Genomic DNA, 22,744 nt, shown 5'->3' with positions numbered 1-22,744 from the left:
TGCTGAATCCCCTACTGCTGCTAGCTCCGTGGTCATCCAAGGCTCCGGAGGAAGCAGCAGGGCCTACCGGAACTGTGTCACAATCGCTCGCCATTCATTCCTATTTCTAGCACGCTCTCTTGCCTCTCTCACATCTATCCTCCTATCACCCAGGACTTTCTTCACTCCATCCATCCACCCAAACCTTAACCTTCCTCTTGTACTTCTCCCATCAACTCTTGCATCCATTACCTTTAGCAGACAGCCATTTTCCATTCTCTCAACATGGCCAAACCACCTCAACACATTCATAACCACTCTAGCTGCTAACTCATTTCTTACACCCATTCTCACCCTCACTACTTAGTTCCTAACCCTATCTACTCGAAATACACCAGCTATACTCCTTAGATACTTCATTTCAAACACATTCAATTTCTGTCGCTCCGTCACTTTCATTCCCCACAACTCCGATCCCTACATCACAGTTGGTACAATCACTTTCTCATACAGAATTCTCTTTACATTCATGCCCAACCCTCTATTTTTTACTACTCCCTTAACTTCCACTCCACCATTTGCTGCAACAACAGACCCCAAGTACTTAAACTGATCCGCCTCCTCAAGTAACTCTCCATTTAACAAGACAGTCAACCTCGCACCACCTTTCCTTCTCGTACATCTCATAACCTTACTCTTACCCACATTAACTCTCAACTTCCTTCTCTCACTAATCGGCCAAGCTTCTCTTCCGCGTCTGCAACCAGTACAGTATCATCCGCAAACAACAACTGATTTACCTCCCATTCATGGTCATTCTCGCCTACCAGTTTCAATCCTCGTCCAAGCTCTTGAGCATTCACCTCTCTCACCACTCCATCATGTGGTTAAACAACCACGGTAACATCATACATCCCTGTCTCAGTCTCACTCTCACCGGAAACCAATCGCTCACTTCATTTCCTATCCTAACACATGCTTTACTACCTTTGTAGAAACTTTTCACTACTTGCAACAACCTTCCACCATCTCCATATAACCTCATCACATTCCACATTGCTTCCCTATCAACTCTATCATACGCTTTCTCCAGATCCATAAACGCAACATACACATCCTTACCTCTTGCTAAATATTTCTCGCATATCTGCCTAACTGTAAAAATCTGATTCATACAACCCCTACCTCTTCTAAACCACCCTGTACTTCTAAGATTGCATTCTCTGTTTTATCCTTAATCCTATTAATCAGTACTCTACCATACACTTTTCCAACTACACTCAACAAACTAATACCCCTTGAATTACAACACTCATGCACATCTCCCTTACCCTTGTATAGTGGTACAATACATGCACAAACCCAATCTACTGGTACCATTGACAACACAAAACACATATTAAACAATCTCACCAACCATTCAAGTACAGTCACACCCACTTCCTTCAACATCTCGGCTCTCACACCATCCATACCAGATGCTTTTCTTACTCTCGTTTCATGTAGTGCTCTCCTCACTTCCTCTCTCGTAATCTCTCTTTCTCATATCCCATCACCGGCACCTCAACACCTGCAACAGCAATTATATCTGCCTCCCTATTATCCTCAACATTCAGTAAACTTTCAAAATAGTCCGCCCACCTTTTCCCTGCCTCCTCTCCTTTTAACAACCTTCCATCTCCATCTTTGGCTGATCATATGAAGTGAACTACCCATATTGACAAACTGTCTTGTTAGGGATGTTCTAACATTATTATCAATCAGGTATATATTATTGGTACGGGAAGAATTTCCACTCATATCACTAACTGTTTAATTATAATTATTCATTTCATGAGGCAAATACTGATCATTTATAATTCTGCTAAGTGGGTGGTGTCTTGTTATATTTTACCTGCCATGGAAGTTAACTCAAAGTGGCAATCCATGTTAGTATAAACAAATATTATTGCATAAATGATCTTTGCTTTAATTTTTTTTTATTTCTATTGTTTGAGTGTTCCTTCATATTTCTTCTTTTTACCAGCAGCTCGTCAAGACAACTGGCCTCCATTACCCTCTGGGTTTCCTATTGGTCCCTGTTTTTATCAAGATATCAATGTGGACATCCCATTGGAGTTCCAGAAGATTGTCCGCATGCTATATTACCTATGGATGTGTAAGTATGATGCTGGATTGAAATGTTTAGGGTTAAAATATTCTCTCTCTCTCTCTCTCTCTCTCTCTCTCTCTCTCTCTCTCTCTCTCTCTCTCTCTCTCTCTCTCTCTCTCTCTCTTTTTTTTTTTTAGCCTAGCTTCCCCTTTTCCAAAGATGAATTTATGGTCAGGGTTAGGAACAGTTTACTGTACTGTAATTGCCTTTCTCTGTTGTTGTTGTCTAAGAATATCTCAAATATCTAGGATCTCACAATCCCTCTTATCTGGCCAAGTAGGAAATCAGATGCATTTCCTGTGTCCTTACCAACTGGTGTTTTGTGCTTGGCCAAAGTTATGGTCTTTAAATCAAGTATTGGAAAGTTCTGCCCTTATCCTGTAGCACCACACTCGAGGCTGCCGCAGTTTCATGACCCTGTTGGACCTACGATCATATCCAGACTGGTCCTGACCTCAAGTCCAACTTTCAAGAAGGGCTTGGTTGACTTATTGAAATTTCTTGAACAGCAGACCAGTCCAAGATGAGGCTCCCTTGCTCACCTTCATTGTTTCCTCTGTGACGTCTCATTGTAGAATTAATTCTGTATTTACTGATCATTATTTAAAGAGAGCCTTGTACAAATTCAATTTATCTTAGAATCCCAACTTATGACCCGTCAAGTTGCTGTATCTCAAGGTCCAAAGAGTAATTGTTTGCTTACCTCGATTATAAATTGTAGCTGGTGATATTAATAATTTGTAACACGAGAGATATGAGATTTGTTGAGGGGTAACCAAAGAAGAAAGCAATAGACAGGAAACTGAACTAATATTTTATTTGTTTGAAGTAAGGTTTAAATGAAATAATGGCATCAACGTTTTTTGCGAGGCCTAGGTTTTTGGTTCAAGTCATGTGTATCGCCTCCCCTCCGATTAGTAAGTGTGTTATTTGGCTTGTTCTGTTAAGAGGTAAGATTCATGGAAGTAAACATGATTTTCAACCAAATTTTTAATTTTCATACTTCTCACTGAAAAGAACTTATTGACACACTGACCTCCCCACTTGAGGCGATACTTGTCTTCTGTGAATTAATCCACTTGAATTTGAGGCAATATTTACACCTTTTCCCTAGGATAGCCTTATGTCACTGGCCGGGCTGTAACTCCTTTCTCGGAACCTGATGAGTGTTTTGGTGTCTAGTTTAAAATAGAGAGTGTACTGTGTGGGAGGAGAAACATTCTTTTATTTATATTTAGAGGTTGCCAAATTTACACTTAACCTTGATAGCTAAAAAGATTTTAATTTTAGGAATCCTGTTTACTTATTCTATTAATTTAAATGAACTGGATTTTTAGCCGGGCTTAGATTTTATCATATAATACTTGGATAATTCTTCTCAGTTTATTGTTGAATAAATAGAGAGATTAACCAAATTTAAATAAATTAATTTCATGGGTTCATATGTAGTTTTGGTTAATTTCATTGATTTTATGTACGTGATAGCTAAGGAAGCAGTTCTCAATATTTTAATTGCTAAATATGTTGGTAATAAGGAGGTTATTGTTAATTCACATAGTTGAATGTTTTGAATAATGAATAAAGCAAATCTAATTTCCTCTTGCATACATGCATTTATAGGAGATGTTGCTCAGTGTGCTGGGCAGTGACTAGGAAATGAGGAAGCAAGCTTCAACACAAGCTATTGTACAACATTAAACTTCCTTACTTTTAGTCATTCAGATTCTGTCAAGTATTCTGTAACCAGCCAGATTTGTTGTTATTGCTGTGTTATATTTAGTGGCTGAGAATATGGCATAAATATAAATTGTGCAATGCTATATCACAATCGCCATCATTAAAGATTTTTACTACTGCTCTTCTCTTTACGAGATTAGACATAGTGTACATTCTCTTCTTGTATCCTTCTTCCTGAACTCCCATCAGGGCCAGTTCTTGATATACCCCGTTTTCCATGATTTTATGGGCCTTTATCCTGCCACTTCCATATTTATTCTTCTGACTAACTGTTCCTCATCCCTTCTTATGTCTAAACTATCACAAATTCAAGATCTCAGCCCCGTTTCTCACCTTTGTAACAGCACATCTCTCCCAATTCCTAATTCTTACTGTAATAACAATTTCCTACATTACTTCGGCCTTGAATCTCACATTTCTGAGGTCCCGTGTTATCAATATCTCTACTGTATTCATTATCAATGGCCGTGTTTTTATTATTGGCTATATTTACCTATCGTAAGCTCAAGATAGACGACTGGCGAAATCTAACCGAGGTCCTTTGGGTCAATAGGCGTAGGAGGAGATGATGATGAAGTCCTTGTTCCATTTGCTAATGGGGCATTTTTGTTTACTAGTAGTCTTGCAGTCTCTCCCTACGCTTACTACACTTTAAGACACTTGCTTTGCTGTTTAATTGTGTCTTGAAGTTAAAAGAAATGTTCTAGCTTTCTCAAGACTTGTTTTTGTACCACAGCAGTGGTCTTAACTCTTCCATATACCTCATTTGCGCTTGGTAAACAGTTCGGTAATCTAAATCTCTTATTCCATGTACATTTTTTAATCTAGAGCTAGTCTTTTTGTGTCCAATTACATTGTAGATATTTTATAATTAACTAAAGTTAAAGGATAATCAATATTCATCTTTAATCCCTGTATATCTTGGCATTTGAATAATACTGATAAAGGTTTCCAATGCTATTATCTTGTACACAAAATCTGACACTTTACATCAATTGGTTGTGAAGGGAAGTTGATGATGATGAACCCTTAGACTGGATTTACCATTAAGATTTAAATCCTAATAGCTGTAAGTCTACATTACATGTAAAGTAAATTTATATGTATATATATTTCTTTATTTACAGTCCATGCTCTGATGCTGTTATTAAATATATTGGGAGGCCTGGGTCTCTTCATAGCCTTCAATAGTGGTGTCACATTTGGCCTTGCCATTCTCTATTTCTTGATCTTCACACCATTTTCATATATTTGTTGGTTTAGACCTGTCTATAAAGCATTCAGGTGAGTTACCTTTTCCTGTGTTTTTGATGTTAATGTTTACGATTGCCCTTTTTGAGGTGTGTTTAGATGTTATTACTACTGTTATATAATGGCAATATCTTTGTATCATCTTGAATATATTTTGTCATTTTTCAGTTTTATGTTTATAATAAAAGCTCCTGGTGGTAGAGAATAGAAGTGAGAGAGGCAAGAGAGAGTACTAGAAATAGGAATGAATGGCGAGTGATTGTGACGTAGTTCCGATAGGTCCTGCTGCTTCCTATGGTCACCTTGGTGACCGCTGAGGTAGCAACAGTAGGGGATTCAGCATATGAAGCTTCATTAGTGGTGAATAGCAGGGGAGGGTGGGCTGTTGCACCCTAGCAGTACCAACAAAACTCGGCTGAATCTCTCGCCAGTCTGGGAGGCGCTAAGAAGAAAAGTTCCCCTTTTGTATTTATTTTTACGTCGGCTACCTTCAGAATTGGGGCGAAGTACCTTTGTAGATAGATAGACAAAGTAATTAAAAAGTCTATTACTGTTCCTTGTTTTGAGCAGAGGTAATAGATAGAGATTGAAATATTTGAAGTGGTAGTTAGATTAGGTTGCCTTAACTACCCGCATTTTGAGCAATTGTGTGTGCTATGTACCCTTTATTGAGTTCTGCTTTTTTTTCATTCCATTTCATGTTTCAAAACTTATTGGTATTGTAGTGTATGCTTGAATTTCCTTTTTATGCATTAATTTGTTTGAGTTTGGTTTGTGTTTGTAATTTACACTAAGATATTAAGATATTAATTACAAGAAATAGGAATGAATGGAGAGCGATTGTGACGCAGTTCCAGTAGGCCCTGCTGCTTCCTCCGGTGCCTTAGATGACCGCGGAGGTAGCAGCAGTAGGGGACTCAGCAGTATGAAGCTTCATCTGTGGTGGAAATGTGGGAGGTTGGGCTGTGGCACCCTAGCAGTACCAGCTGAACTCGGTTGAGTCCCTGGTTAGGCTGAAGGAACGTAGAGAGTAGAGGTCCCCTTTTTTTTGTTTTGTTTCATTGTTGGTGTCGGCTACCCCCCAAAATTGGGGGAAGGGCCTGGGTATATGTATATGTATTAATTACAAGTTAATGGTTTGGTTTCTTATGATATTTTAGTTGGGGAGAGTCATAAGAGAGAGATGCAAATAGCAACAGATAGTGGTGATTTGAGGCTATAACTCATCCTTTTAATGAATGAACTGTAATGGCATTAGGAATTATGGTCAACCCTCTGCATGCTCAATGTGTGTGTTCCTTTTAAGCATTTCTCCCACAGCCTTAGTGTCTCTGCCAATTTTCTAACATTCCCATGACACTTTTAACTCGGTCTGCTTAATCTTAATTTCCCAGTGGATTTTTCACACCACGTGATAGGTTACCAGGCACTAGAAGTCACTTTGTATTCAGTAGAGTACTTCTTTGTAATCAGAAAGTGTTAATATTCCAATGATAAAATGTATGCATGTATAAATATGCAGTGAAAACTATAGTGCTCTCAAACAGATTGATAGGTATTTTTTTTTTTTTTTCTAATTAGTGGGACAATTGCTGTTTATTTTTGACTTGCAGGCATGCACAGAAGGTCTCCAACTTACAAACTTAGTTGGTTCCAAGAAGCTCTTTGTAAGTTGAATTGTTTGCCAGCTGAATTTTGTCAAATTCTGGCCGTGATTTCCAGCTGCAAAAGTCAAGACAGCTGGATTTCATAAGACGTCAGGTTATTACAAATGTCATTTTGCTTTCTGCATTAACCCTTTTACCCCCAACGCTTTCTGGGACTTTCCATCCCTTAACCCCTAGGCGTTTTTTTTTTTTTTTTTCAAGCACATTTTACAATATATTTTTTTTAAATTGTGCTAACAGCCTTAATTTTTGTCATCGAGAGGTCAGGTTGATCTCATTATTTAGGAAAATGCCTGAAGTTTCTCATAAAGTTATCTATAATATGCAAAAAAAAAATGTAAATAGCAGTTTTTTGCAAGGATGTACCGGTACGTCCATGAGGGTAAAGGGATGAGTTTTTTTAAACGTACCAGTACGTCCATTGGGGGTAAAAGGATTAAATAATGCAACATTGTTTTATTACAGTATTTCATTATCTTTTCTTTATTATTTTCTGTTCATATGGAATTTAAATATACTGAAATAGAATTTTGTTATTTTCTTTTCAGGAGTGATAGTTCTTTCAACTTCATGGTATTCTTCTTTGTATTTTTCTTCCAATTGATAGTGAGCATAGTCAATGCCATTGGAATTCCTTCCATGGGAACTTGGTAAGTTGTAAATTGTCTTATCGTTTTCTCCAGTTTAGGTTTTTGGATGCTCTCTTCATTTTAGTAGGACAGATGATTTACTGAATACATGTGCTAGATCGTATGTTGTTCGTTAAAAGTGTAACAATGATTAAAAAGTATTTACAGAGTTTATAAAATCTTTGAAAGATACTAAGAAATTGTTCTTATTAGATTTATTATTGTTATTGTTATTATTATTATTATTATTATTATTATTATTATTATTATTATTATTATTATTATTAGAAGTACAGGGTGCTTTTAGAATAGGTAGGGGTTGTATGAATCAGATTTTTATAGTTAGGCAGATATGCGAGAAATATTTAGCAAAAGGTAAGGATGCGTATGTTGCGTTTATGGATCTGGAGAAAGCGTATGATAGAGTTGATAGGGAAGCAATGTGGAATGTCATGAGGTTATATGGAGTTGGTGGAAGGTTGTTGCAAGTAGTGAAAAGTTTCTACAAAGGTAGTAAAGCATGTGTTAGGATAGGAAATGAAGTGAGCAATTGGTTCCCAGTGAGAGTGGGACTGAGACAAGGATGTGTGATGTCATCGTGGTTGTTCAACTTGTATGTTGGAGTGGTGATAGAGGTGAATGCTCGAGTGCTTGGACGAGGATTGAAACTGGTAGACGAGAATGACCATGAATGGGAGGTAAAATCAGTTGTTGTTTGCGGATGATACTGTACTGGTTGCAGATGCGGAAGAGAAGCGTGGCCCATTAGTGACAGAATTTTAAGAACATCAACATTGAATTAAATATTTCATATATAAACTATGAGATGATCTATTCAGAACTTGTTAATTCATATACATTACATGCATGAAGTTATATTTTGGATATTATGCTAATTAGCCACTGTGGGCAAACATTTTGATCTAGAATATATTAACACCAAAATTCTTATCTAGAATGTTACCATAGATACAAACAGATAGATAATCAGCATGTTTGTTCACATTCTAATTTTAGAGTTCATATTATTATCATTAGTGCTCTAATGAAGGAAATAGTCATAGGATATATGTTGCTGTAGCTATATCAATATTGAAAAAGGAAAGCTTGGCAATTTTCCTTTACAATGATATTTGCATAATGAAAAAAGCATGCCACTCCAAGTAAATAGATTAGCCTTATCCTGCCAATTAAAATTTCGAAAACTCCCTTCTTCCTAATATTAAAAAAATGCCTGTAGACGATGCTTTTAAAGTTTTCAATTTAAATAGCCTATTGGTCTTGGAACTATCCAACTATCCACCGTGGAGTAATGTATAGAAATGTCAAATTATTAAAAGACTTTCCTTAAAAATCAGTGTAGATATACCATTGTTATTTTGTTTGTGATTTGTAAGACTGGCCATACTAATTTTTGCAGTCATTCATTCAAAATCCCTTTTGAGTCAATTTTTCCATGGAATACTTCCAAGTTTTATTAAACTCATTTTTAAAATGTTTCAGTAAATCATCTTACCTGGATAATTCATAAAATTAAGTGGTTTTTTTTTTTTATGTATTATACAGTATGTTTTTCATGTCCTTACTTTGATTATTTATTTATCGATTCACTTTTTAGAACATTTTGTGTGCAGATAGCTTTCCTTTGATATTAACTATGTGTTTTACAACTCAGATTTTGATACCCTATGCTTGAATAGCAAGAATCTGCCTTTTTAAAAATCTTGGCTTATTTTCAGTATAACCGGGCTCTTTGTTATGTGGTGTGATACATTTGAATTCAAATCCCTATTATTCCCTTAGTTGAAACAATCTGGAGAACTCTTCTTAGTTTTTTTAAAAGTTGATGAATAATTTGGAATCCCCTTTAGACTCATATTTTGTAAATTTACTTACTGGTTTGGAAAGTTGAAAATGATTCAATTATTGCATTTGTGTGTACATCAAGGGACAGTTGAATTTTTTTTGTTTCTAGGTTTTATATGTGTATTTTTTTCTGAAAAAGCCATAATAACTTTTAGGTTTCTAACTGCATTTTGTGTGGTGAGGTCAAATTTAGCATGAGAAATAAGTAAAGTTTTAATGTTACATTAATTCGTTCGTTGGTCTGCCAATGACGAAAAAATTTAATTTGGTCAGTAAGTTATTCTATCAACAGATGTGTTATTTCTTTTTATTTTATGGTACATTTCTTACTGAACTATTTTATTCCCTCTCATCCTTTTCTAGAGAAAAATAATGTAAATCATATCCCAGATAAACAAACAGATTTGGAAACATTTATATGTTTCTAACTCAAGAATATAAGTATAGTTGTATTATATGTGTTGTGTCAGTATATAGCCTGAAGTATAAGTTGTTATGATAGTTTTCACATATTAGAATAACCATTGCTCAATAAAAGGCTAATTTTGATAATGTTTTTTCCATTTCAAGATCAGTCACTATTTTATATATGAAAGCAATAAGCTAGCATGGCGGTAATAGTTTGAAATCCAATTATGTATTGTTAGATTCTTTATTTTTGAAAATGAACTACTGTGTGTTACAAGCGGCTTCGTCCTAGGACTCTCCATTTTGGGTGACCATGAGCCCTCAGCCAGCTACATTGTTGGCATCATCATATTCATGATTGCCCTGGGTTTTGCTGCTGTGGCTGCCATTGACGCCATCCTCCTCATTAAGGTAGTCTAGATGATTTCACATAATGCTTAGCTCTTAAGGAACACAGTCTGCGTTGGAGGTGAAGGAGTCGTCCTCTGCTGCTTGATTAAAATGCAGGTCTTCTCTCTCTCTCTCTCTCTTTCTCACTCTCAAAGTCTGTCATGACACAGAAGTTTCGTTTGCATGTTTCCTGGCGTCGCTTTATATTGTTGACCCAGGAAAAGTATTAGTCTGGTTTCTAAAGTCTGAATGTCATTTGGCGAATCCAGAGGAAAGTGCGACAAGTTTAGCTCTTGGGTGTATTAAATTTGAGTGTTGCAAACTTTGAAGGGTTTTAATAAGTCTAGTGTATGGGCCAGTTTGAAGTTACTTGAATGCCTCTGCATTTGTCATTACTGTAGACTTGTGCTTTAATGCAGATTTTGCCATCTATTGTTGTACGTTGTTGCACTGCAAATCAAAAGACACGGCAATATGTTTGCGCTGCCTTCAGATACCATTCAAAACGTCAGGAGAAAATGAATCTCTGGTAGTTGATGTTTCCCATCCTTTTTCTTTTATTTTTTTTGCAGAGCATGATTGCATTTGTGTTGTGCTGCCGTCTTGCAGCGCATGTTTTACTTGCATATAGTATGATACTCTTTTTGTTTCCAGTGTCTTCTCTGATGTAGATTGACTAAAGCATTTTTTTTTACCAGACCTCTAAGGCAAAAATCTCGGTATTCAGTTGAAAGGATTGAATGTCTTGTTAGGAAAAAGATTAACTAATCTATAATTTTATGATGAGAATTGTTTTAAGAACACAAGTTTTTGTAAGAACACAAGTTTTTGTATGTTAGATATAACCCTTTTTATGAGTTTAAGAATCAGTCTGGAATAAAATGTCTTAAAAAAGACAACTATAGTGTGTTTTCAGTGATCTTTTAAGTGAGCCAATGTGAATAAACGTTTTGATTAAACAAAAGTGTACCAAGTACTTGGTATAGTATTACATGTCACTACGCATGAGATGGAGGATCATATCCGTTTGTGTGTGTAGTTACTAATGGAATGAAAAGTGTGTGTGTTTGTGTGTGTGTGTGTGTATTTAGTATATGCTATGTTTAGTTGCAATTTGAAAAATTTTATTTTTAGTCTTCAACTTTATTGCTATATTTTTTTGCATGTTTCAATGCTGTTTCCAAACCACTTTTAAAGATTTTCAGACTTAATCTTGTGCTACATAATATTTCTGTTACTTTAATATTAAGCTCTCAATGCAGGCACCTACATTACAGACTACAGTTTTGGACCCTTATAATGTTTTGCTTATATATATAGGTATATATATACTGTATATATGTTAGTAATCTCCAACATTTATGTAGTCAAATAAATGTAAGTAACATTGTTCCTTTCTCTTTCAACAATTTAAATCTTGTTTTTACTTGCATCTTTCCTTCTTGGTATTGATAATTCCATATAGTTGTAATGTATAAACTTTTCTTGTTTCTTCATGCTGGTATGTGTATTGTGCCGTGTATATAGATGTACTGTAAAATGTAAAATTATGGTAGAAATATAGTGACTATACAGTTTATTTTCCCAGGTTTACAGTACTTCAATGCTATGTGATGTAACAATGGTAGACGCACTGTTGGAACACCAGTAAAGATAGCTTATGTCTTTCTTATTTCCATTCTGATATAATATCAAGTAGTAGTTTAGGGCATGAAGTGATTAGCTGACAAGTAAGTGTTTAGGCAGGCTAATCAGCAATCACACGAGGAATTTTTTCTCATCACCTAAATGTCTCGACTAGTCTTCTTCTATTCCACTTTTAACCCTCAACAGTGTTTTGCCCTGATTGTTTTAACAACTTAAGTAATAAATTCCATACCTGAATTAGTGATTACAAACATTATGGTTTGCTAGAGTTACTCCTGAATTATCCACTGCCCCATCTATTCAACTAGTTTATAGATACGTTGGCTTTTTCTTTTTACTTACCTTTTGGCATCTCTCATTAATTTATCATACATATGCTTACTGATATTTCAGTTTCTTTTATGTTACACAGCTTTGTAGGTTATTTAGATAGTATCTACACAAGGGAATATACTGTACTGTCTACTTAGAGAAATTGATGGATACAGTATTGGGTACTGTTGGAAATATAGTAAAACTTTTGTGTGGTAGTGTAAATTATATCAGCCATTTTTAAAGTGTTTGAAAAAATTCTTGTCATGAAAATCAAACAATTTTTATGATTAAAGCAACATATCGCGCAAGTCTCTAGGTTGGGTTACTGCACTAGTTTAATGTACCATACAGATGTTTGTCTTGAATAGATGACTGTACAGACATCCTTACGAGTTGAGAGACAGTTGAAAATTTGTTGAATAATGTACTAAGTTTTCTATGACAATTAACATTTACATGAAAACCAATCACTTGTATATGTATGTGCCCCTTTTGATCTATGAATGTCCCCAAATACTGCATTATTGTTTCTAACAGACTAGAGTTCAGTAGTAGCTCAACTTATGTGCCATCTGAAGATTTTGGCACCCATGTGTGATATCTGCTTTATTTATTGTAAAATTCAGTTGGTGTCTCTGCAATCCCATTAAATTGGACGTAATGTGAGTGTTAGGAAGTGTAGGATGACTGTAGGTCTTGTACACTATACTGATGGGCGGGAGTTGGCTTTTCTGCTACTGACCCCATTTGTTTGTACAACTCTTCAAGGCCAATTATTTTAATGAAAATACCTGGGATTCATGTGCTATTTATTTGATAGAAGGGAGAACTTGGGTCACAGATAAAGGAATAATTTTTTTTGCCATGGCATTTATAGGACCCAATTTTCTGATGTGTAAAAGGCTCTGGTGAAACGGAACAGGTGAGTCAACAGCATTCCCTCTCACCAGCCACCTTTCATATTTATTCTTAAGTTGATGCACCAACTAGATGCACTTCTCGTGCATACTTTTCTGTTATTTCGGTGGTATAATGCTCAAATCTCAAGCAGACTTGAATAGCTTTTTAAGTGATCTTTTGTTCTTGAGTTGGTCACAATTTTATAAAAGTTTTGAGCCTGTTGTTCTTTTGAATGAGATTCATGTCAACATAAGTGGCATATCCCTTCTCGTGCTAAAGTACCGACTGAAAGACAAACCCTGGTTCAATGTTGATTGTAGACATACTTATTTGGAGAAGCAGGAGCCCTATCATCTTTGGAAGGGTAACAGGTCGGATTTGAAAGAAATATAATTTAACCATAAAAGAAACCCTTTTTGGTACAACTTAGGAACATAATTGTTGGGCTACCCTTAAATCTGCACTCTTTGGTGTAGACTTAACAGTTCTTCCGTTACTTGAAGAAGATGGCTCTGTCACTCGCTGTTCAAAGGAAAAAGCTGATGTATTTGACAGTAAACAGAGTAATGAAAAATTCTATCATCTTCATTTCTGTTTTCTTGAAGCTAAACTTGATCATTTGTTATTGGTCCCATGAAATTAAAACACACTTGATGGACGTTAATGCCGATGGCAGTGTAGACCCAAATGATAATTTTCCTTGTTTTTTATAAATACTGCTGATTTCTTGGTCCCAATTTGTTATTTTATATAAGTTAGTAAGAAGAGTTTCTTTTAGCACTTGTTGGAGAATTGGTAATGTTACTCCATCATGTAAATGTGTTGTGGTAGGTCTAGCCCTGCTGATTACTGCCCAATTTCTGTAACTCCCATATTATGTAAAGTTTTGAACATCTTTTGGAAAAACATCTCTAGTTTGCAGTTTGCAATTTGTCTTTAGTAAATGCCTCCGAGCATGCCATCTTACAACCTCCAATACTGCACTGAAATCCCTTGATTGTATTCAAGAAGTTTGTATGATTGGCCTGAATTTTAAGTGCTGCCTTTGACCGTGTTAATCCTGAGGCATTTATTTTCAAACTCAAACATTTGGGAGTTGGTGGGTCTTTTCGTTGCATCATTATTGAATGTTTAATTAATAGATTGCAAAGAGTTGTTGATGGGCACCATAGTGAGTATAGGAATGTGATATCTGGGGTTCCTCAGGGTATTGTTCTTGGGCCATTGCTTATCTTACTATACAGTATACATATATCGTATGTGGTTTGGCCTAGAAAACAAGCTAGTTGCATGCACAGATGATGCTACTCTCTCTGCACCAATTCCATCTCCTGAATGTAGATCTGGGGTTCCTGAATCCCTCTATAGAGATCTAGCTAATAATGCATAGTGCAATTTATGGGGCATGAAATTTAACCCTAATAAAAGTCAAAGTATGAGCGTAAGTCGGTTGAGGACAGTGGCTCCTCAACATCTCTATCTCAGCATTGATGATGATTCTTTAATTCTGTATGATTCTTTTAAGATTTTAGGTGGGATTCTTGATAGCGAATCTACCTTAGAGAAACACTTATAGTCTGTTTCTTCTTCAATTGCACAAAATCTGGCTTATTCAGAAAGTCTCTCAAGATTTTCAGTAGGCAAACTATTCTGAAGAAGAGTTTTTAAATTTTTCATTTTGCCATTCCTTGTAGAAACTCCTTCATTGTGGTGGCTTGTCAGTTGTCAGAGAAGCTTATGACTGATTATTTGCTTTCAGTTGAGACTAGAGATAAGGACAGGGAAGCCAAATGTTATTAAAAGAGAGAGAAGTTTAATTTTTAGTCTGTGTCCGTTTTCTGGGCTATTTGTTCCTCCATTCCTGAAGGGTTTCCCCACAGTTGCCCTTTGGTGCATGAGCACCAGGTTATTTAACTCAAATTCTATAAATCTGATCCTACATTCCCTCCCCATCCTGACCTTTAGGCTATATCTTTTCATTAGGACGTGTTATTGATTTGTGAAAATTAAACATGTAGAACATTAGTTTTGATTAATTAAAAGAATTGGATAGGAGTTTACTATTTTGTTATATAATAGGCTGGAGAATATGGAACAAATTTTTGGAATCTTCAAATGAGAGTTGTAGAATTGACATTGGTTCTTATGCATAGTGTTACTGAGTTCCCAAGTGCTTTTTTTAAGTTTAGTACAGCGTGTTCATCTTTTGGCAAATCATGCTTTGCCATTTTCCTATGGAAAGCATGTGCCTTATTTTACCAGTGTTCTAACATCAGGACAGGGTTTGGCAGCCATCTGTGCAAAGCATGTGTGTCTTTTGTTAAAGTTGTTAATGCTAACCACTTAAGAAAAGTTTCGCTCTCCTCTTTGAAGGAATATTTTGGAACTTCTTTGAAAGGGACTCTTAGAATAAGGGAATTGATTCTGTACTTGAAACTGATGAACTTGTTTTTTCATTCCATCAGCTTCCTTCTGATATTCAAAACTGTAGAGCCTGTTTCTTTATGAATTTAGTTTCCCTCTTATATTGTTGTTCTGATGAGGGAGGAAAGATTCACATAATGGGGTCAGATTGTTTCTTTTCCATCAGCTTTGGATTCTGCTTCAACTGCTCTCCTAGATATTACGACATCGCATTAGAAACCACTATCTGTTACATTAGAAGTACAAGCCCCCATTATCCATCCTACCAAATTCCTAGCCAACATATGCACAATCCAGAAAAGGTCAAAATTTAGCCAGAAAGGAAGTGATAGAGGAAGTTTTTTTCAAGTTTCTTCTTCAGCCTTTTGCAATTGCCTGTTGCTACTGAAGGCTTCAGAAGATTGACTTCAGTTATGAATTCATATGGTCTCAAGAAATTGCTTTCACACAGTATTAGCAGCCATTCAAAAAGAAGGTTGGATGCTTTCAGTTGACATATCACACTTCTTTTCATGCTCCGTTCTTTGCAAAAGCTTTTAAATATCTCTGGTTTATTTTTAAAGATGGGTTTACAATTTCTGTTTTACAGGGTATGCACAGTTCTTGGAGTCTTCACAAGACTGGTGGGTGTTGTAGCAAAGTGGTAACATCTTCTGGGAGTCAGGGTATTTTTGTATCTAGATTACTTGACTGTTCCTTACAACTTTTGAGAGAGTATTCCATGCAACTGGAAAATTCTTCTGAACCTGCTGTCAAGTCTTTTGATTAGTGTGTGCCTCCTCCTCAATTATTTTTTTATTTTGAGATTAAGGTAACCACGGTTCCTCTCTAAATAGTTGCAGAATCGGGTAAAATTGTTCAAGGAATGGACTGTTATCATTCCACAAGTGGCATAGTCCTTGAAGAACCATAACCTCACTGGAGGAATTTATTCCTCGTGCTTGACTATCGATAAGGCCTTTTCAATTTCATCTCGACTAGTTTTGTGACAAATCTAAGGATCTAAAAAAATCTTTCAATTCTTCTCATCCAGAAAATGTTGAACCTTCCCAATTGATGACAGTCTCACCAATGTGTTCTTTAAGGAGAAAGAAAAATGGTCAGCTGGGATTCTATACCTGCTGATTGTTAAAATCACACTTACCCATTTTGAAATTTACTGAAGGAATGAAAATACTGGAAATGATAGAATTTTAGAACTATAAATTAAGGAGTCAGGAGTAAACAAATTTTGGGAGTCATCCATCATTGAAGCAAAAATCAGGAAGTAATTTGGTGGACATCAGACGTTCCAGTTGGCACATGTGGTATCCTTTAACTGATAAGTCTGTTAAAAAATAAATTGCAGTGCTTAGGAACATACTAAGCTGGGAATAGTTTCCATATACTATACAATTGATGTGGTTGCAATGAAACAGCAATATATACATACATACATATACCAAGGCCCTTCCCCCAATTTTGGGGGTTAGCCGACATCAACAAAGAAGCAAAAACAAAAAGTGGACCTCTACTCTCTACGTTCCTCCCAGCCTAACAATAAATAGCAATCAATATTTTTGTGTGTGTTGTGAAATTGGAGTGTATTGTGAATGCTTTTTGATTGAATAACTCCAGTATTGAGATGATGCCTTAGTGTTTGTCTTTTATGTTATTGATGGAAAAATCAGTGTCTTATGAAAATTAAATCGGTCTGTTTCAGAAAATCCTTTTTTTTTTTCAGAGTTTGACTCATGTTTTTTCAAATATGATTTGCATGTGATCTTAAGGATATTTTTCTGTTTTCTTAAATGTCTTGCTTTGAACTTTATTTTTGTAGCAGCTGGGTGGTTTCCCAGTGCCTCTTCCTAAGACATCTAATGTTTACATCCCTCAGCAGTTGTTAGTAGGTTGATTGGCAGTTGGTTGTTCACGTTGAGGTTAGAGTTTTTGTCGGTCAAATCATTAAATATTTAATATTAGTTGTATTAGGGTGTATTTATGAAATTGAATACAGTATATCAGTTAATGGTTATTGATTAGAATTGAACCAGTTTTGCACAATTGAGGTAGATTTTTCTTCCTAGCTTGTTTTTGCCGTGGTATAGTTTCAAAGCACCTATTTCGACAAGTTAACCCAAAGGACTTTGAATTGCACGTCTTATTCGATCAAATCTTGGAATTTAGTTTCTTGAAAGTCAGAGATAAATTTGTATTGATTCAGACCGATGCTTACTTGACTTGCAGGTGTATTAGCTGATTTAGTTTTGGTTGTAAAGGATAATTACGAGAGAAATATAAGGTGCACTAATTTTACAAATAACATTTCTACCGGCAACGTCTGCTAAGGAAAATATTCTCTGGCCAAAGGTATCTTGAATTATATATGGAATGTTAATATTGGAAACATATTTACATAGAAACAAATGCGATTGCTTTGTGTCTTGTTTAATTGTCATTCCCATATCGTGTTCTTATAGAAATGGTCAAAGGCAGTATTTTGAAAATTGTAATTAGTATTCCTCGCCTTCCAAATAGCAGTATATTTGATACAATCTTTTTGTTCTCCTTTTAAGTAATTACAATCATTGTTACTGTTGATGATTTTCAATAAGTTTGGCCCATTATTCTTCTGGAAAGGGAATAGATAGTTTCATTGTCTGTACAGTTATATTATATAAGCTGAGTTCTTTAAAACAGTGGCATCATACTTGGACTAAGCTATTTGGGAACCTCTGGCGTGTCATACAAAGTAGCTGGCGTTTTCATTTTGATTCTGGCAGCAGGATTTGCGATGGTGGCAATCGCAGATTTGGCAGCCCTGACACAGGTACACCAGATTTTTTCTCGTTTGTTATGAGGGTTGTATTTTCCTAGTAGTGTATATTACTTACTGTGCTGTTTATATATACAATAAAATGCATTTGTATTTTCAAAAGATGGGTAAATCATTTCTCAACTTGAATTGCAGGTGATTTGTTGGCTTTTGGTTTTGATTTTTTGTGTGAAAAAAGCTTTTAAGGCCTGAAAAGTAGTTTTTTTTTAAAACTATGAAATCTAGTAGGATATATTAATTAATTCGATCGATATATCGTAATCGCTGCAATAACCTCAGGACTATTTTTAATACCAATGATTTAGTTACGATTGCTACATAATATAAAAGAAAAAGAAAATGGGATTCCTAAGGAAGTTAGGACACAGAGGTTTGCACTTAAGTAATTGATTGATATTTTTTATGGACTAAAAGCTTTTGATTCATACTTTTGAAAAATGTTTTAGTTCTAGAGATGATTGTATTGCAAATAGTGATTAATAAAGTGCACTTAGAGAACAGAGAACTTTAGCATAAAGGATGTCTGTCCAGAAATGATGTAGAAACTAGGTAAGCTTCTACCGTATTTCCCATGTCATAAGACGCTACAAGTGGTAAGAGGCACCCTTAAATTAGCAAAGCAGTTTTTGGAAAAAGAGAAATTGAGTATTTTACACGCTATCTTAGTAGCAGTTCCTAGTCAGTGTGATGTTTGTCTGGCACAGTAAATTTTGAGTGTATTATGATATGTTTCAAGTTAATGATACTGTATGAGCTGCAAGCTGATTATCCTAATTTTATTCATATGTTCTTAATAAAATTTGGGTAAAGAGGTTAAATTCCAGTAATATTCTCCAAATTCCTCATATAGGTTACACATTTTCTCAAAAAATTAATTATTGATCAAAGAAGTTTCTAGAAATTCCTCTTGGTGGAATACTTTTGCTGTCAATTATTGCTGTCAGTAATTGTTCATGATTTTATTAATCATAATGATGATGGTAATTTGTAAAATGTATTTGTATCTAAGAGAAAAATAAGAAGCTTTTACCAACTCACTCCTCATCGTTCCCTAGTATTAAAGGATCTTGGTTCTTGAGCTGTAGCTGCATTGAGTTGTACCATTTTCCTTATATTTATTCCTGTTGGTCTCCTCATATCACTTAATTTCGAGTAATTTTGTTGTAAATCTCTCCTTATCGTTTAAGAGAGAGCCTATTTGCAAGTGGTGCTAAAGTCCAGAAATGAGACTTCATGGTCTTGTGTCTCGTTAAGTAAGCAAATTATAGTAGAGCTGTCAATGTTTTTTTTATATTTGATGCTAATTATATTTGGGTAAACTTCATGGATTATTGAATGAAGAAACACAGTAGCCACAGTTCTAACTGTATTGTTGTATTACTCTTAAAACAAATGGAAAAAAATATTTTGCTATTTTCTCCTAAGAGAAAAAACCTTTAGGGATATTAAACTGTCAATCTTTAATTACTCAATGGGAATTCTGTGAAACCTACAACCTAAGAGAAGAAACCTTTAGGGATATTAAACTGTCAATCTTTAATTACTCAGTGTGAATTCTGTGTAACCTACAACCTCTGTAATTGATGATAATTGATGAAATTGAGCTCTCGAACATTACATTCTGCTTCTTACATGATAATCACTGGTAAGAAACCAATTAGAAATCTCAGGGCCAACCAGTCTGGATCATTTACCAATTATGATGACAGTGGGTACCATTGAATACTCAATATATAGGAGTTGTGTCATTTATCACACTCGTAAAACCTTACTCCTACAAATATTCTTTTTGCTCTAGTTCTCTTGTTTTGAAGTGTGATACTAATGATTAGCCTTCTAGAAAAATTGCTTAAAACACACTAGTATGTCAAGAGTAGATTAAATAAGATTTTATGGTTCATAGTTGTTTTCTTGGTAGAGGATTTGCTTATGTGACTTGCTTAAGCTCTTTCAAATAATTTAGTTGGGAATATTTCGATGATTGGGACTTTTGTGATGATTTTTCAATCATAGCAAATTCCATGTGGTTTCATGTATTTGATTTCTTGGCCTTGCTTTGACATTAGTGCTTTATTAGGTTACCATTTTTTATTGTCTTAGGTTTGAAGCTTTGGTGGAGGTTCCATGAACATGAATTTGTAATTAATAGAAATACAAATTCTGGTGACGGATTTTTTGTTTTGTTTCCGTTTCAGTTTGCTTTTAAAGGTTCGTTTTGAGACTTCCGTAAAATGTGTCTTATGTTGATAGTGCTTCGACAGGTTTGTAAATTGTTACTGTTTTTTCCTCATAAATTGAAGGGAATGAGGCAATGGTGACCCCAAGTGGAAAAGTCCTTAATGGCTGCTAAAATGTACTGCTTTTTTGTCTTGTATTCTAATTTTATTGTAAAAACAAAACAGCGGCTGGGTAGCAGTTGGTACCGCCTTTAAAGGAGGAAGTTTTGGCCTCGGGGTGTTCTTGGTATTAATCGCCCTAGGTGCAACTGCTCTAGCTTCTGGTATGGCCTTCTCCCTTTTGTGGGTAAGTTTTTTGTTTTTTTTTTCTCCATTTTTCCTTATTTCACCCCACAATTTATGTATCTCAATATGCGCAAGTTTTGATGTCTGCTCCTGGAAACTTTTTTGTTATTAAATCCTGAATAGTTCTCATCTTTAGTGTTATTTGTAGATTTTAAGGTTCAGATGTAAAGATCAATTAATTTCTCAATCTGTTTTAAGGTAAGTATTCTATATTTGAGTAAAGTTACTTGTTGACTAAGGTGAATCCACATCTTTATTTTACTAAAAGGAAGGAGTCTTTGAGTGGTATGTATGCAGTCGTTAATTTTGTATTATACTGTACTATGTCGAGTTCCTAGAAAGGAAATATTTGCCATCATCTGTCACATTATTAGCTTTATTTTGCAAGTGGATGCTGGTGACTTATTATAAGTACTCTTGATTCTGATGTTAAAGATTAACATTGTTTTTCAGTGCTAAATCCATATTCATTGGGGGAAAAATTTAAAACAGAGTGAGAACACAAGCATTAAAGTTTTCTCTGTGCTATAATTTTGTTCTCCATAGTTGCCAATAGACAAAGAAGTTTTACAGTCCAAATTTCAAACACAGTTAAAGACTAGGGCTTTGTTATTTTGCTCGATACAGTAGTACTATTTTCCGATGTCTTATTATCAGTGTCATGTTATGGCTATTTTGAGTTTATTTTGGGTGGGGGAGGATGTTTAGTCTAAATCAATTTTAGAAGAATTCCTTAATGCAGAATTTGCTGCAAGCATCGTTAATTCATTTTTATACTGTATTGTGTCTTAAATACTCAATTTATTTGTATTAAGAAAGTTTAGATTTTCATATAGGAAATATAGTAAGCTTAAAAACTCGTGCTAAAAATATATTCCTTTACTTTATGCCCTAATGATTGATAGGGAAAAGAGATATTTCTATGCACGTCCCCTAATGTTCATAATGCTTCCTCTCCAGAAGCTTGGTTTATTGACATTTACCACAATTTTTTGAAATTCTTTCTTTTCAATAGACATGTGTGTAGTAAAGTAATGAGAGACTATTGGTTAATGGCAAGACGTGAAGCAACAGGGTTTCTTTGATATTTCAGTTTCAATGGCAACATCAGTTCAACTTGACATACATGTTTTAAGCTGTCATCCTCTAGATATTTTAGTAATTACTGCACAGTAGTGTGATTTAAATTACTGCTGTGGAATCCAATTGCATCACTGTTCCTCACAGGGAAAACATATGTGAATACTAATAAAGATTCGGGGAGAAATCCAGATAAGAATAGGCTAGTTGTTTATAGCGGGGATGATGACGAATATGTCACGCCAGCACTGTTCTTTAATGCAGCTTTAGTCAGTCAGGGTTTGATATTGATGGGCTACAAGTCTCTTAATATGTTTAGCTTCCTTTCTTTATTCTCAGGAGGTCAGTGTGCCTTTATTTGTAGACCATAATTCTGATCTTACCCACCAAATTGTTAATTCTAACCTGACTTCCTAAGTCAGGTAAGAAGGAACGTAAGATGATTTTGTCCCTTTAGTTTTCCTTCAGACCCAATAATTATTTTAGAGCATAGAATTTGCCTCAATGTTTTCACATTGCTTATCTGAAAATAGATAAAAGCATTTTAGCTTAAAATAGGTTTCTTTTTCCAGTAAGAGCTGTTTACTGTTGTTTGAATAAACTACAAATATCATAGGTTGTGTGCTTTTATGGGATAAGGGTCAATGATTTCCCTTTGACCAAATATACAGTACAGAAGTTCACCCAGTCAGTTTTTCCTAAGCATTATCTTAAGATTTAAGAATCCTGGTTTGCTTATGAAGATTGTTATGATCTAGGCCCCACAGTGGCTGCAGGGCTAGTTAATTTCGAGTTCAGTTCATTTATAACTTGTTTTATAAATGAGTATATGAGGTTTGATATAATAATTGATTAGGAATCTATCAAAAATATTTAGATCAAGAACTATGATTTACAGACCATCTAGAGTCTGACATTTTGAATACCGGTAGGTATAGTAAACAATCTACAATACATTTTAA

At 35.1% G+C, this 22,744-nt stretch overlaps 1 protein-coding gene across 8 annotated transcripts in view; it reads left to right on the top strand.

Moving 5' to 3' along the window:
- Positions 1-22,744, top strand: part of Scamp (secretory carrier membrane protein) — a 76,170-nt gene that overhangs the window by 46,944 nt on the left and 6,482 nt on the right. For 3 of the 8 annotated variants that reach the window (XM_068348367.1, XM_068348370.1, XM_068348371.1), the window contains 4 exons: positions 2,009-2,137; positions 4,996-5,152; positions 7,335-7,436; positions 9,968-10,100. In XM_068348367.1, coding sequence (XP_068204468.1) covers positions 2,009-2,137; positions 4,996-5,152; positions 7,335-7,436; positions 9,968-10,100 — 521 coding nt within the window. Of the gene's footprint in view, positions 1-2,005; positions 2,138-4,995; positions 5,153-7,334; positions 7,437-9,967; positions 10,101-18,044; positions 18,175-20,582; positions 20,704-22,744 lie in introns of all 8 variants that reach the window. The other 5 variants (XM_068348365.1, XM_068348369.1, XM_068348372.1 and 2 more) reach the window with 3 other exon arrangements.

Source organism: Palaemon carinicauda, chromosome 24 (assembly GCF_036898095.1).
Source record: "Palaemon carinicauda isolate YSFRI2023 chromosome 24, ASM3689809v2, whole genome shotgun sequence".
NCBI classification, from domain to species: Eukaryota; Metazoa; Arthropoda; class Malacostraca; order Decapoda; family Palaemonidae; genus Palaemon; species Palaemon carinicauda.
This window is presented reverse-complemented; position numbering and strand designations above follow the sequence as displayed.